The sequence below is a fragment of the Primulina huaijiensis genome, unplaced genomic scaffold (genome assembly GCF_012295235.1).
Source record: "Primulina huaijiensis isolate GDHJ02 unplaced genomic scaffold, ASM1229523v2 scaffold28027, whole genome shotgun sequence".
Classification (NCBI taxonomy): domain Eukaryota; kingdom Viridiplantae; phylum Streptophyta; class Magnoliopsida; order Lamiales; family Gesneriaceae; genus Primulina; species Primulina huaijiensis.
In genome coordinates, this window is record NW_027356708.1 from 32,957 (window position 1) to 46,988 (window position 14,032).

At 32.9% G+C, this 14,032-nt stretch overlaps 3 protein-coding genes across 3 annotated transcripts; 1 reads left to right on the forward strand and 2 right to left on the reverse strand.

Annotated features, from left to right (window-relative positions):
• Positions 1-55: 55 nt before the first annotated feature.
• LOC140967763 (probable inactive patatin-like protein 9) lies at positions 56-1,801 on the reverse strand. Its single transcript, XM_073428490.1, has 2 exons — positions 503-1,801; positions 56-428 (listed from the first exon to the last, which is right to left on the reverse strand). The coding sequence occupies exons 1-2, from the start codon at positions 1,430-1,432 to the stop codon at positions 231-233; spliced, it is 1,128 nt and encodes a 375-aa protein (XP_073284591.1). The 5' UTR covers positions 1,433-1,801; the 3' UTR covers positions 56-230.
• A 3,135-nt stretch (positions 1,802-4,936) lies between these two features.
• Positions 4,937-6,237, reverse strand: LOC140967803 (mavicyanin-like). The gene is made up of 2 exons (XM_073428575.1): positions 5,779-6,237; positions 4,937-5,452 (listed from the first exon to the last, which is right to left on the reverse strand). The coding sequence occupies exons 1-2, from the start codon at positions 5,948-5,950 to the stop codon at positions 5,091-5,093; spliced, it is 534 nt and encodes a 177-aa protein (XP_073284676.1). The 5' UTR covers positions 5,951-6,237; the 3' UTR covers positions 4,937-5,090.
• A 1,913-nt stretch (positions 6,238-8,150) lies between these two features.
• Positions 8,151-11,337, forward strand: LOC140967765 (ribosome-recycling factor, chloroplastic-like). The gene is made up of 11 exons (XM_073428491.1): positions 8,151-8,323; positions 8,397-8,520; positions 8,649-8,718; positions 8,826-8,921; positions 9,655-9,752; positions 10,144-10,255; positions 10,461-10,502; positions 10,579-10,635; positions 10,704-10,754; positions 10,958-11,014; positions 11,134-11,337. Exons 1-11 carry the CDS (start codon positions 8,269-8,271, stop codon positions 11,149-11,151), a joined length of 780 nt encoding a protein of 259 aa, XP_073284592.1. The 5' UTR covers positions 8,151-8,268; the 3' UTR covers positions 11,152-11,337.
• The last annotated feature ends 2,695 nt before the right edge of the window (positions 11,338-14,032 follow it).

Genomic DNA, 14,032 nt, shown 5'->3' on the forward strand with positions numbered 1-14,032 from the left:
GATGGATTTATGTAAGTAGAATATAATGATTTTGAAGCGTATCTAGTCTAAGGACAATAATGCACACATATAAAAAGAAATAAATCAGGGTAATTAATTAACAATACAAATATGTTTGATTTCACATGGAAATGTCAACTACTAGTTAAAGTGGAGAGTAAGGACAGAGTTAACTACAGTAAACCCTCTGACTCAAACCAAAAACAACACAGCAAAAACAAATAACGGCGCTAACGGCCGTTAACCAGTGGACTAACGGCCGTCTCCTTGCACGGGCTCGGCGGCAGGCTACTCTTCCCCGATACCACCAGGCGTCGCACCAACCCGCCGATTCTCTGTCCGTTTGTCTCCGTCAGCAGCCGTTTCCCACCGAAAGGCAGAGCCTCCACCCCTCTATCCGACAACACCGCCTCCCCATCGCCGTTGGCCTGACATAAGAAAATACCCGTTTTAGTCAGTACTATTCGATCGAGAATATATTTCGTTACGATTCATGAAGTACCTGGATTCTGACGTAATCATTGGGATTCCAGCAGAAGGCGTTGCCGAGGATTTGATCGATGGTTTCGGAGACGCCGTCGAGGGCAATGCCGATTACTGCGCCGGAGGAACAATCGCCACCGCTTGTGAGCTTCATTTTGGCGGGGTTGGTCAATAGGCCGTTGCCGATGGAAAGGACCAAGAGATCGTCGACGCCTGTCACTGATGGGAAATCTCTCTTGTTGTGTAAAACGTGAGTTACCGCGGCGGCGGTGGGGTTGTTCATCACGAGCCCGCCGTCCACGGCTAGGCACGAGGTCTTCCCGTCGATGGAGCAGAGCTTGAAGGGCTTGAAAAACGAGGGAGTGGCGGAGGTGGCGCGAATGACTTTCCAAAGCTCGAAGTCGAAACTCGGAGAATTCGTGGCGTCGGCTCGAGAGAAAACGAACGGCGCCGTGCTGTTGAGATCGAAACAGGGCACAATTAGCGGTTTGCATGTGTCTTTCAAAGTCAAAATCTTTCCATCATCTCTTCTGAATGCCTCCTTCAGCGCCTTATCCATGCTTTTCCCAGAAAACCTCGTCCGCCGCCGAAAAATGCCACCGCCAACGGCTCTGAACAGCTCCGCCTCATTCTCCTCCACAAATTTAGCGGCGTCACTGGCAGAGAAAAGCGGACGGCCAGCGCCATCGTCGGCGACTAGCAATGCGGCTAAGAAAGCACCGATCCCAGTACCAGCCACCATATCAAAAAAATCAGTTATTGCCGCATTAGAATCGCCAGTTTTCGCTCGGATCTGGTCCTCCAGATGGACCAACGCAGCACAGGAGACAATGGCGGTGGTTCCGCCGCCGTCAATGCTCAAAATCCTCGTCTTCTTCCCTTCACAGTGGTACAACCACTTCTGCTCAAGCTTAGAAAAAATTTCCAACGTCACCTTGCTCAACTCCATCGATCAATATACAGCAACACCGACAAATTCACAGAAATCCAAAATCACAGCTAAAAAAGGAAATCGCAGCAGTACAGAATTTGACAACAATGTGGATAAGTTGATGAACTTTTCGAAGCTTAGCACGTTAAAGAACAGTAGATTACAGAGCGAGCAGTAGGTACAGCTAGAGCTACGGAGGATTTCTGGGGAAAAAAATCCGTGAAAAAGCGAAAGATCACGCTTTACTACTGAAGAACTTTAATGGCACAAGAATCAGTGATTAGTATTTCTTTCGCAACATACATATAAATACACATACAGCGAGCGTGTAACTTCAAGAAATCGAAGACTGAAGAGTGATGCGATGTGGAAGTAGGATGAGCAAAAATCAAGTGCAGTGTATTACATATATATAGTAAGAGAAAAAATAAATATTTATTTATTAATATTAATATTAATATTAATATTAATATTAAGTGATAAAAATATTTAAGTATTTATTAAGAGTGGCGGGAGTAACATAGTATTAAGGTGTGGTGCGTTGTACTTGATTTTTGCCTTTATATTTTCGCATTTTCTTTTGTTTTTATTCAATTAATTACACGCGCTTTGACTGATTTTTTTAGTGCTTGTGTAAATTTATTGCTCTTATAGTATTAACTGATTTTTGAATATATAGTCAAATTATAATTAAGATAAAAATAACGTGATGTAATTTAATTTTATAGTAAAATATAGATATTGATATATCCTGGAGATAGCTGATGAATGCCAAATCCCCTACACTTGAAGTTGATCATCGAGCTCAAAATTTGACCATTCCGCCACGATATATCCCATCTATCATATTGAAACGAAGATTCGTTTAACAAAATTCATCGACACTGGAGTTTTTGTGTTAATTAATAAGTTTTGTTAAATTTGTTCTCAAGAAGGTACGAACTCAAACTGATTGAAATACAAATATTTTATCAGATATGTATTTTCCTTTCTAAATTTGATATGATTTTGTATACCCCCGTCATATTTGAATTCCATATTTTCTAATCTTTCAGACTATAGTCTTTCCACTAAAAGAAATCAAATAATATAACTAGCATGCCAAATAACGGGTTTACAAGAGTCCCGGCAACAGCGGCCCAACTGAGAAATGTTTCGACTATATTTTTTTTTGGTGCAAAAATCCGAAATTTACTAAAATTATTGTTTTAATATATAACATGGTTTAATTTTAGATAATACCTCGTATGTCAGAAATAGCTATTTACTTCTAAAAAATAACATTCTTAATTTTTACAAGAGATATTATTAACTTGGTCTTCGTAATAAATTTGTTTTTTTTAAAAAAAAAACAAAAACAAAAACTCGACGCTCATATTTTGTACGTATATGTGCAATTCTAAATATGATATTCAGTCTTTCAAAATACAAAAATGAATTAGCTAGAACCAAAAAGAAATAGGCACAAAATATGATGAGATAGAATAAAGGGCAAACCTTTTAAATTATGATAACCGATCTCCTTCAATCCATCGAGTGTTGATGGGAACATGATCTAATGGAAGAAAAAAACCTAGCATGATAGAGAAGAGCTCGTAAATATAGCCCGAATGACTGCCTGCTTTTCTTTCTACAAATTTAAACTTGAAAATCATCTCAAAATTTGTGTGTGAGGGATATGCAGGCAAGTCATTCTTGGCTACTTAACTAAAACTCTCATCTTTCATGTAAGGTTTCTCTTCCTTATGAATACTATATATCTTCTCAATTTGGTAACTATTTATAGCCAAATTAAGAGCCCAATACTGACCCTACCTTATCCAAAAATATATTCCTAACTCATCAATAACTTATGCATCGTGTAGGAATATATATGTATATGTATATGTATATATCTTTTGTAAATTTTTGTTCAGTGCCACTTGTGATATATATTATGTGTGTGTGTGTGTGTGAAATAAGAAAGGAAATCCAATTTAGATTCGAAGATTGTGATTCATGTAATCTGATATTGTGGAGATGGAATGTCAACTATTATATCTCTAGGAACAAAACACGACTTGAAACCGACACGAGAGAAGGAGGCGGAAGCTGGCAAAAATTCCCATTATTTTTTTCTGATTAACAAAATTTTTCCATTTGAATCTCGAGAGATTTGAACATATTTCTTGTGTGATAGACCATATCAAAGCAATTAGTCTAATAGTGTCAATCAAGCATTATAATCTATATATGTGTGTTTGCCTATTGGTGAGACCGGATGGCCCAGTACATACCGATCATGAAAAGTAATAATTTGACATAAAAAGTAATATTTTAATAGGTCTCGTCGGTTCTGACATTCGTTTCACCCAATTGAACCGTAAGAATTTTTATGAAAAAAAATAATAATCGAGAATTTTTTGCCTTTAGCCTCCTCCTTTCATGTCAGTTTCAAGTTGTTCTTTGTTCCTTAAGATTAATAGTTGACATTCCATCTCCACAAAGCAAGTGTCTTTAAACCAAGATTCAGAAAACAACTAATGTTTTTCTTAAAAAACGTTACAACTCATGTATATTCCTACACGGGGTTGCAATCTTATATATGGAAAAGAAGATATAAAATTTTGATTTGAAAGAAAAGAACACAAGGTTCCCTTCGAGTTCAAAAGAATATATATATTCCTACACGGGTTGCAATCTTATCATGCATAAGTTATGGATGAGGTATTTTGGCTAAGGTAGGGTCAATATTTGTGCTCTTAATTTGGCTATAAATACTACTCAAATGGGAAAGATTCATCCTCACACCTTAATGTTACCAAGGAAGATAAACCTTACATGAAGACGAGAGTTTTAGTTTCAGTAGCCAAGAATGGCTTGCCTGCATTCCTCGGAAACAAATCCAGATGCTTTCGAATTGAAAATCGTCGAAAGTTAGGCAGGCCATTCTAGCTATATTGACGAGCTCTTCTCTATCATGTTAGGTCGTTTTTCCATCAGATGTTATGCTGCGAACTCAAAAATAGATCCGAAACCCGCATGGCGAAGTTGTTTTCGATACATCTAATGATTATGTCTTTTAGTAAGGTTGGTTGGGTAGTCTTCTTGTCATCTATCCTCTCCTAGCTTTCATTTTAGTGTCATACAGAATTCGTCTAGTTGATTTACTTCGATTCTTATACTGAACTAACTTGGTTGAAAACCTCTTTAAATAAATGTTCATGACCACAATTCTATCCTCGAAATGCTTCTATTGTAATATTATTATATTCTCGATAAGTTAAGAGAAAGTTTCATCCTATGTTGTTCTCAAATATAATTTCTTTTATTATTTATATATATTTGTTATTTGGTGTAAAAGTTAGGATCCGAACAAAACAAGTAAACCAAATTAAACTGTGGGCATAACACATAGGCATAGCCCCTTATTGAGTTGCAAAACATGGTTGAAGATCAATCATCCCATTTTACAATTTTGCGCTGTTCTTCACGTAATTTTTCTCTTAAATTTCATCACGTGCATTTCCATGGCTTTCGAAGTACTTCAATGAGATTCGAGTTAGAATTATGTACGTCGACGAACAAAATTACGTCCTAAAAGCAAACAATCCTCCAATAAACCACTCTAACAACTATACTTTTGTCCAAAACATTCACTTACCAAAGATTCCTGATATGAAGCATAATCCCACAATTAAAACAAATCCCACGTGAGAAAAACCAGTAATAGCCAAATTTTTTGGAAACATATGATAGATTCGCCGCTGGATGGGCTTGGTTCCATTGGCCCATTGGGCGAGGCCTCAGGAGGCTGGATTGGGCTTCCAATTGGAGCTCCAACGGGCCCAAGAGGCTTGGGTACCCGAATATCGACTTTCTGACCAGCCTGGCAGTGGCCCAGAAATCCACAGAAGAAGAAGTAGTGGCCGGGGCTCCGTATGAAGAACGAGTCATTTCCGGTGGAGTAGGTGGCCATCGGAGCAGTAGCGTCGCACGAATGGAAGTCCGACAGGCTCACTTGCAGCACATTGTGATCCTGCGGGTCGAATTTGAAAACTACGCACAAATTCATGTTTTTACAATCGTATCACAAAAAGTGTGTGTGTATATAGATTTAAACTTCCTTTAACCCACCGGTATATATATAGGATTATGGCGGATTTAGAAGAACGCATACTATATGGTATTTACATAAGAAGAAAGAGAACATGCATGTGATGACGAATCCCATGTTGTTTTTGTTTCAATAATGCGATGTGCGAAAATTCAAGATGGAGGTTGGTGAGAAAATGTAGAACCGGCCAGTACCCCCTCCCAAAGAATTCGAGTTTTTCAAGAAATCAACGAATCTTGAATTTAATCAGCTAGAGAAAAGAACTTACGAAGAGTATCATTAACTCGAAACGTCTTCGAAGAAGCCCATCTGCCGTAATCCACATTTCCGGTAACCGTCCATCCCGCAGAGTCACCGACTTCGTATACAGTAGCACCCATGGTGAATCCCAAAAAAGCCATGAAAGACAAGAGGAACAGTTCATTTTTCTCCAGTCCCATGATTGAATTTTGTGGGAGACGAAGGATTAATTTGCGGGGGTTTACAGCTGGCGAGGTAAGTAGAAGCAGTTGAATCGCAGGAAGAAGAAGAAGATCCTGAAAAGAGGGGCTTTATATAACGGAAATTTCAGGGGGTTGGGTTGCTTTGTTTGGTGAAAAAAAAAGCCAGAGCAAGAACGTACTCACTCACATATATTGCGTGAATAGGGTTGATAGCCATTCGAAACCTGGCCATATATTCGTTTCTTTGCATGTGCATGTATTCATTATTTGGATTGGATTCAAGATTAGTCGGAGCTAAGTCTATCCGTCATTCATGCGATGAACGAAGTATTAAAATGAATACGTATAAGTATTTAAATAATTACTCAAAATTATTGGAGTGAGTCTCATGTGAGACCGTCTCACGGATCGTAATATGTGAGACATGTCAATCCTACCAATATTCAAAATAAAAAATAATACTCTTAGCATAAAAAGTAATACTTTTTCATGGATAAATCAAATAAAGATCCGTCTCATAAAATACGAACCGTGAGACCGTCTCACACAAGTTTTTATCAAATTATTGATCTAATGAATATATTTAATTATTACATACATTTTTTTTTATATTCAAATAAAGATAACAATCAAGTCGTCAAATTGAATTATTATTTATCATTGTGTTCGATTGAGTGAAATTGTTATTAATAAACAGAATAGAAAAATATATAAAAAAAAATCATAATATTATCTATCTATCAAAATTTGAAAAAAAAATTTTACTAGATGAAAATTTTGATTAAATTTTTATTTATTTTCTGAACATTTTAAAAAATGTTATATAAAAGTTCTAATTCAATAATAATAATATTGATGCATGAACAATAAATGAACCAAAAATTTTACGATAACTTTATTAACTAAAAAACTAAAAAGCATAATATTATATAAAAAAATTATAATTTATTTAATATTTTAGAGAGTATGGAAAAATAAATATATAAATTAATACAAAAATCAAAACCATAACCCAAATTAAAAGAAATGATACGATAATTGCAAACATTAAGGGATTGTTATTCACACTCCAATTTTTTTTAAAAAAACATTTTATATTTCTTTATCATGTACTCTAAAATATCTGATATGTACTCAAATGATTTTTTAAAATATTGATATAAACATATAATGACTTTTATTTTTTCTTTTATTAAATATAAGAAAATATTAAAACTAATTCACTAAACTCCTATGATACTGTATCATGAGTCAATTTGTGAGATGAAGCTTCTACAAAACGCGATTCATGAAAAATTATTGTTTTATATCAAAATTATTATTTTTAACACAAGATATGGACCGAGTCGATTCGTTTAATGAATATAAATATGTGAAATCGTCTTATAGGAGATTTACTCAAACTAATTTAGGAAATTTTTTTTTCTATTTTGATTAATTTTTTTGTAAGTATGTTTACAAACGGTTAAATTAAACAATTGATTTTAAAATATTGTAAAACATTAGTATAAAAATATTTAATCTAATGAATTACAAAAAATTTGTAAATACATTTATATTTTGCAATTATTGTGTGTCAGTGTAGATTTAAGTTTTTCAAAAAAATTTAGTGAAATAATAAATTTTTTATTTTAATGTAAATTAATACTTTAATTGCATATATAAGTATATCTTTGTTTAATACTATTTCAAAATCAATATATTTAAATAAATATAGGTGAAATATTTTTATTTTTAAAAATAAATAAATTAATGATATGAAAATAGAATATTATTAAATATAACAATAATTCATATTTATTTTCTTTTTAAGCATAAAATTTTTGGAAAAAACTTGTGTGAGACGGTCTCACGGGTCGTATTTTGTGATACAGATATCTTATTTGGGTTATTTATGAAAAAATATTACTTTTTATGCTAATAGTATTACTTTTTATTTTGAATATCGGTAGGATTGACCCGTCTCACAGATAAAGATTCGTGATATCGTCTCACAAGAGACCTACTCTAAATTTTTTGATGAAAGTTATTATATAACAAATTTATTTTCATATGTATAGATTTCCCAATTGGTTCTACATTATTATCTTTGGGTCAAAGAGGAGGATTGGCCCATTTTCTGAGTTTATTGATATAGGCCTTGAGCCCAATTTTATACGGGCCTTATACCCATTCTGTGGCCCCCGGTAGAATTTTTACATGGTGAACGTGCCTCGAGAGAAATATCGCTCTTCTTATCCAGACACACAAATTTTGTTCATCAGCTTTAATTCACTTCGGCATTTTGTCGAACGGGCTCTTTCACCACTGTGCCGATGGCATTGTCGCCTGCATCTCACATACGCTCCATCTGCTACTCTTCTATCCCAGGTCAGTGAGAAATCTCAGTTCCTGTTCTGTTTCCGGTCTCTGCTTGTGTTTCATAATTTAACCTTCACTGCAGATTCGTGTCCAAAATTTGGGAGCGTGGGTTCTTGGAGTGCGTCTTCTAGCTACGTAAATTTTCAGGTGGGGGCAAGAGGGTTTTCTGGGAAGCCTTTGGTTGTTAAACAGTCACGGAACAAGAGGCAAGTTGGGTCGAGTTTTTTTTTTTTTGAAAGCTGCGTATTATTCTGTTGGATGGTATCACCAAATGAGAATGCTTGTTGTTAAGTTATTTATTTTTTGAATCCGTTCTGGGTTTGATGATTTGTAGATGTGTGGTGTTGAAGTGCGCGACTATTGAAGAAATAGAGGCGGAGAAATCTATGATTGAGAAGGATGTTGTAAGAAAATGGCATTAAGCTGTATCATTAATAGTTTTGGATGTTTCCTTCGAACATGGTAATTATTGTAATAAGCAATGAGTTAAATTTTGTGCTCTGGTTTTCAGAAAGAGAGAATGGAAAAAACTATTGAAAATGTGAGGTTCAGCTTCAATTCCATAAGAACGGGCAGAGCCAACCCAGCAATACTAGATAAAGTGGAGGTACATTTTTTTTCTTCGAGAGATGATTTGCTCAGCATATCTGATCTGTGTTCTTGTATCTTATTCGTTGATGCTGTATATGCCGCCTTTATCTTAATGCAGAAATATGGAGTTTGAGAGGTTGTCTTTCAGTACTTTATATTGTATGAACCGAGTTCTTTTTTTTTCAGTGTCTTATTTTACCATAGCATGAGCTTAATCTTATGCTACTTGTCTGTAGCAGATCCGCGATCCTTTATATTTATCAGTAGTCGTTTTATGTAGTTTATGCGGCCTTCTTGTTAATGATGTTTTCTCCAAATTTCTCTGCTGAAAATCTCGTAAATATTGGAAATAAGAACAAGTCATAGACTTGAAGCATGTATCACCGAAATTTTCCAAGGGTTACAGACATTTGTTGACTTTTTTTCTGCCCCTATGCATTAAAGGACACTTGGTGGGAAAAATGAGACAAGTTGTATTAATGGACTTTACTGACCTCGTTGCAAGGTTATTTTTCCATCAATATGATCCTTTCGTGAAGATTTGGATTATCCTAATCATCTTTAGTTATACTGCTCCCAATGCCATCATTTTTTCCTCCTATTTCTTCACGAATTGTATCTGTTTCCTTGAAAATAAGTTTATCTAGTTTTTGCAATTTTGTACTTTTGACACGTGTGCGACCCATCTTACAATAGAAAATTGAATTTCTTGACTGAATGTCATTTGTTTTATGACCCTTCACCTGTAGGTCGAGTATTATGGAACGCCTGTCTCCCTTAAGAGTATAGCTCAGATCAATACACCGGATGCAAATTCTCTTATGGTGCAGCCATATGACAAATCCAGGTACATCTTGGTGCTGTATTTAAGTCTAAATTGCAAAATTTTTGCAAACTTCTTCATTCATCTTATTTATCTGTTACCAAGATAATACTGGACAAGCTATGCGGATAAGCTAAGTAGCTTTGAAATCGGTATATGATTTGTTTCAACTCTCCAATCCCCCTCTGTTTTCTTCATCAAATAGATGACATAGGTGAATAAGGGTCACTGATAAGCATTGTCATTTAAGAGGTGTAATAGAGCTTTGATTGAATCTTCTTGGACATTGCGGACTCGTAAGTTGTGGCATTATGAAACAGTGAGATGAAAGTGATTAGCATGTTATCACGTTTTGAATGGTTAGTTACATGCTATCTTTATCAGATCCAATAATTTTGATTCAGATCATTTACAGTTTGAAGGAAATAGAGAAGGCAATTGTCAACTCTGATCTTGGGTTGACTCCAAATAACGATGGAGAAGTTATAAGATTGACACTACCTCAGCTGACGGCTGAGAGGAGAAAGGTATCATGAACTTTTGCTTAATATATTGTTTCTATGGCCTAGTTAAAGAAACTGCTATTACATTTACCCCAGACAATTTTGAATGTGCCATATGTAGAATTGAATAGTTACATAGTTTTTCTGATAAATTATGAGTTGATTTGCCTTTTCTGTTAATGATTCTGCAAAATTTTAAATATCGTTTTTCCTTGATCTATTATTCCAGGAATTGTCGAAAGTTGTGGCCAAACAAGCTGAAGAAGGAAAGGTTAATGTCCACATCTATGTGCATCTCGTACAAAACAAGTTATATATTGCTTTTAAGTTGCTATTTATGCTTGTAGGTTGCTATTAGGAACATAAGAAGAGATGCCATCAAATCCTACGAAAAACTCGAGAAGGTCTGAATATGTTGCCTCATTTAATTACCATGTCATGGTTATGTTCTTTCTTAACGAAAATCTTGCAGGATAAAAAACTCTCAGAGGACAATGTAAAGGACCTGTCCGGTGATTTGCAGGTACCTAGATTAGCTGATTTCCATTGACTAGTTAAGCGACATATGAAATTCCTACCCATTTCGTGTTCATTACCTTGAACTAGGAATTATTATATGGTTTATAATTTAACATCGCTGCTCATCAATAAGATTTACGACCATCTTTTTCTCTATACAATCAAAATCCAATTGTTCCTATTAAAAATCTGATTCTTGATATGCAGAAAGTGACAGACGAATACATGAAGAAGATTGATTCAATCTACAAACAAAAGGAGAAGGTACTCCATCTAACATTACAGACTCATTGAAGCTTCATTTCTCTTTTTGAACAACTTATAGCCGAAACACTTAAAACTTGACCTTCACCCTTTGCATCCCTTTTTCTTATGTCTTTCAGGAGTTGCTGACAGTATAAGAAAGTGTTGATGTCTACGTTTTTCGGTTTTGTCCTTGTTCTTGGTCATACGAATGAATCCCGCAGGAATCATTGAGCCATTGCGTATATTTGTATACCTTAGGCAACAATGTTATTGTCATGTTTGAGGGAGATTTAGTGGTATTGTCTGTAATCTGTATTCGGCCTATATATATATATATATATGTCAAACTCTCAAGGAATGAAAACTATACTAAAATAAATAATATATTTGGAAAGAGACAATTTCATTTATGACATAAATTTACATAAAAATTTGTAAATTTATAAAATAAAAGTTTATAATATTTTTTGAAAAGAAATACCCGAGATCAAATAAAATGTATTATCACGTGTAAAAATAAGAATAAAAACATAAAAAAATATTAAAAAACGTACAAAGAAAAAAACTAAAAAAAAAGAAACCTAAATAATCTTCCCTTCATTAACACCCTTCAACTACTTCCCAACAAACCGTACCTAAAATACGACACATATTTAGAATTCCATTGAATTACTATTTGAAAAATTGACAGTCACGTGTCAAACGGCTTTCCGTCTCATCCCAGAGTTCAATAGTCAATAAGCATCCCTAATCGAAAGATTTTCCAAATTATAAGATTTTATTCCTAAGATAGTAATGAAATCCCCATGTTTTAAAATTACATTCAAATGAATTGTTATGTTTTTAAAAGTATAGAAGTATTCAAACTAGACTTTTATATACTCTATAAAAGTTTAGTGATATTCAATGTAAACTTTTGTAAAATTTTAAAAATTCATGTGGTATTCAAACTTGACTTTTAAAAACTCTACAAAAGTCTATAGGTATTCAAAATATAAATAGAGTTTTAATGACCTCATTGAATTCTATTAAATACAAGAACTATAGCCTAAAGTACAACAATAAAATCTCAAAAAAAAGTCTTTGATTTAACCTAGAGATTTGCATGTACATTTAATTGAGAAATCTCCAAACTCACATACTCAATACAAACACTAAAATTTTCATTATATTTTTTTATTGCTAACAATAGTTTAAAATCAAAATTATCATTTTATTTTTAGAGTTTCAGTCACAAAACCTCATAAAATTTAAAATTATATTTATTAAAAATTTTAAAAAATTATTACACTACATAATAAAATATTATAATATTTTATTAACTTATAAATTAAAAATAATAATTATTTTTAATAATTTAAATTTAAATTTTTAATTAATTATTATATAACATTTTATGTTTAATTATTTTAGATAATCTATAAATTAATTTTGATTATAACTCAAAATTCTTGCACATTATATTTTCATTAATTTGATATATATATATATATATGTGTGTGTGTGTGTGACTTATTGATATATAATTTTATAAGTTTATCAACACACATATATATGAATAATTATAATAAATTAAATATATTAAAATTTTATAAAGTTATCTTGATTACAAATATTTTAACATACTTGTTATTTATTTTCAGATACAAATAATTGTTTTGTTTATTATTTTTTATTTGACATATTGTTTGTATATTATATGACTATTTGTAGTTTTCAAAGATTATGTAAATTATTCATTAGTTAATTAACTATACAAATATAATCTGATGGGTAAATATTTTCTAATGGATGGTGGATATCCAGATCGACGTAAATTCTTGGCTCATTTTCGAAATGTATGTTATCATCTTCAAGAATTCACAGGTCAAGGTTGTCACACTGAAGATACTAAAGAGTTGTTCATTATTCGTCGTGATTCTTCGAGAAATGTTATTGAGCACAGTTCAAAATATTCAAGATGACTCATCCATTTCCATATACGACCCACACAAAGCTTGTATTGACTTGTGTGAGGGTTCACAATTTTATTAGAACAAAGTATCGATTTTATGAATTTCAAATTGAACCAGTAGATGAAGTTCGTTTGTCTTCATTGACACAAGTTTATGAATGTGACAATTTTGATCAATTATTTGATACTCAATAACAACAACGAGAAAATGCTAATGTGTGGAGACATATTATAGTCAATAGAATGTGGAACGATATTGATCAAATTTTCAATAATAATTACATTTTTTAAAATAAAAGATTACTCATTATTTTGATTGTTCATTTGATAAAACTTTATTTTGAACTTATAAAAATATTTTTCATTAATATTTTGAATTGACATAAGAAATTGAAATTTTGATTTCAATAAATTAGATAGTTCATTTGTTTGTTTTTCACAGATTAAATTGAGTTAAATTTAAGTAAGTAAAATTCATAATTAAAAAAATTATTTAAAATTGAAGAGGTTATGTATTTTCAATAATTATTTAAAATAATTTAATAAAAAATAAATCACAATTATAAATTACAAAATTCACATAGTTCTATGAAAAAGTTACAAAAATCTTCAAAAAGTCTAACGAAGTCTATAAATTTGTTTTAGAATTTTACGAGATTCTATAAAATTCGATAAAAATCCATTAACTCCACAAAAAGCTATTATTTAAAAAAAATCATTAAAAATCTTTAAAAATATAAAATGAATATACCCCTCTAATTATATGAGTAATTGCTGTAAAAAAATGTAACAATGTATTACATGGTTTTAATCACACGAGTAATTGCTGTCAAAGAAAAGTCACTTCACAGAGCCTGAATTTATCTTATATTTTAAAACTTCAGAAAAATAAATAATCGAGAGATGACGTCAAAAAATAGCACGAGGGGTGAGATATCGTACCGACTCTGGCTCCACCAGTGTTGCCACCTAATCCGATTACTGTTGAATAAGCTCCACCGCCCGACCCGGAAATTTGGACGGCTGTGATCTCGCTCTTAAACATGATGCAGGCGCCACGTCGGCTCCTTGTGGCACCCACT

Excerpts from the sequence above, each read along its gene's own strand:
- LOC140967803 (XM_073428575.1), bottom strand. The coding sequence starts at position 5,950 with ATGGGACTGGAGAAAAATGAACTGTTCCTCTTGTCTTTCATGGCTTTT. Across the intron at positions 5,453-5,778 it reads TCGAGTTAATGATACTCTTC|TTTTCAAATTCGACCCGCAG; the intron begins GTAAGTTCTTTT and ends ATTTGTGCGTAG.
- LOC140967763 (XM_073428490.1), bottom strand. The coding sequence starts at position 1,432 with ATGGAGTTGAGCAAGGTGACGTTGGAAATTTTTTCTAAGCTTGAGCAG. Across the intron at positions 429-502 it reads ATGATTACGTCAGAATCCAG|GCCAACGGCGATGGGGAGGC; the intron begins GTACTTCATGAA and ends TTCTTATGTCAG.
- LOC140967765 (XM_073428491.1), top strand. The coding sequence starts at position 8,269 with ATGGCATTGTCGCCTGCATCTCACATACGCTCCATCTGCTACTCTTCT. Across the intron at positions 8,521-8,648 it reads AAACAGTCACGGAACAAGAG|ATGTGTGGTGTTGAAGTGCG; the intron begins GCAAGTTGGGTC and ends GATGATTTGTAG. Across the intron at positions 10,256-10,460 it reads TGACGGCTGAGAGGAGAAAG|GAATTGTCGAAAGTTGTGGC; the intron begins GTATCATGAACT and ends CTATTATTCCAG.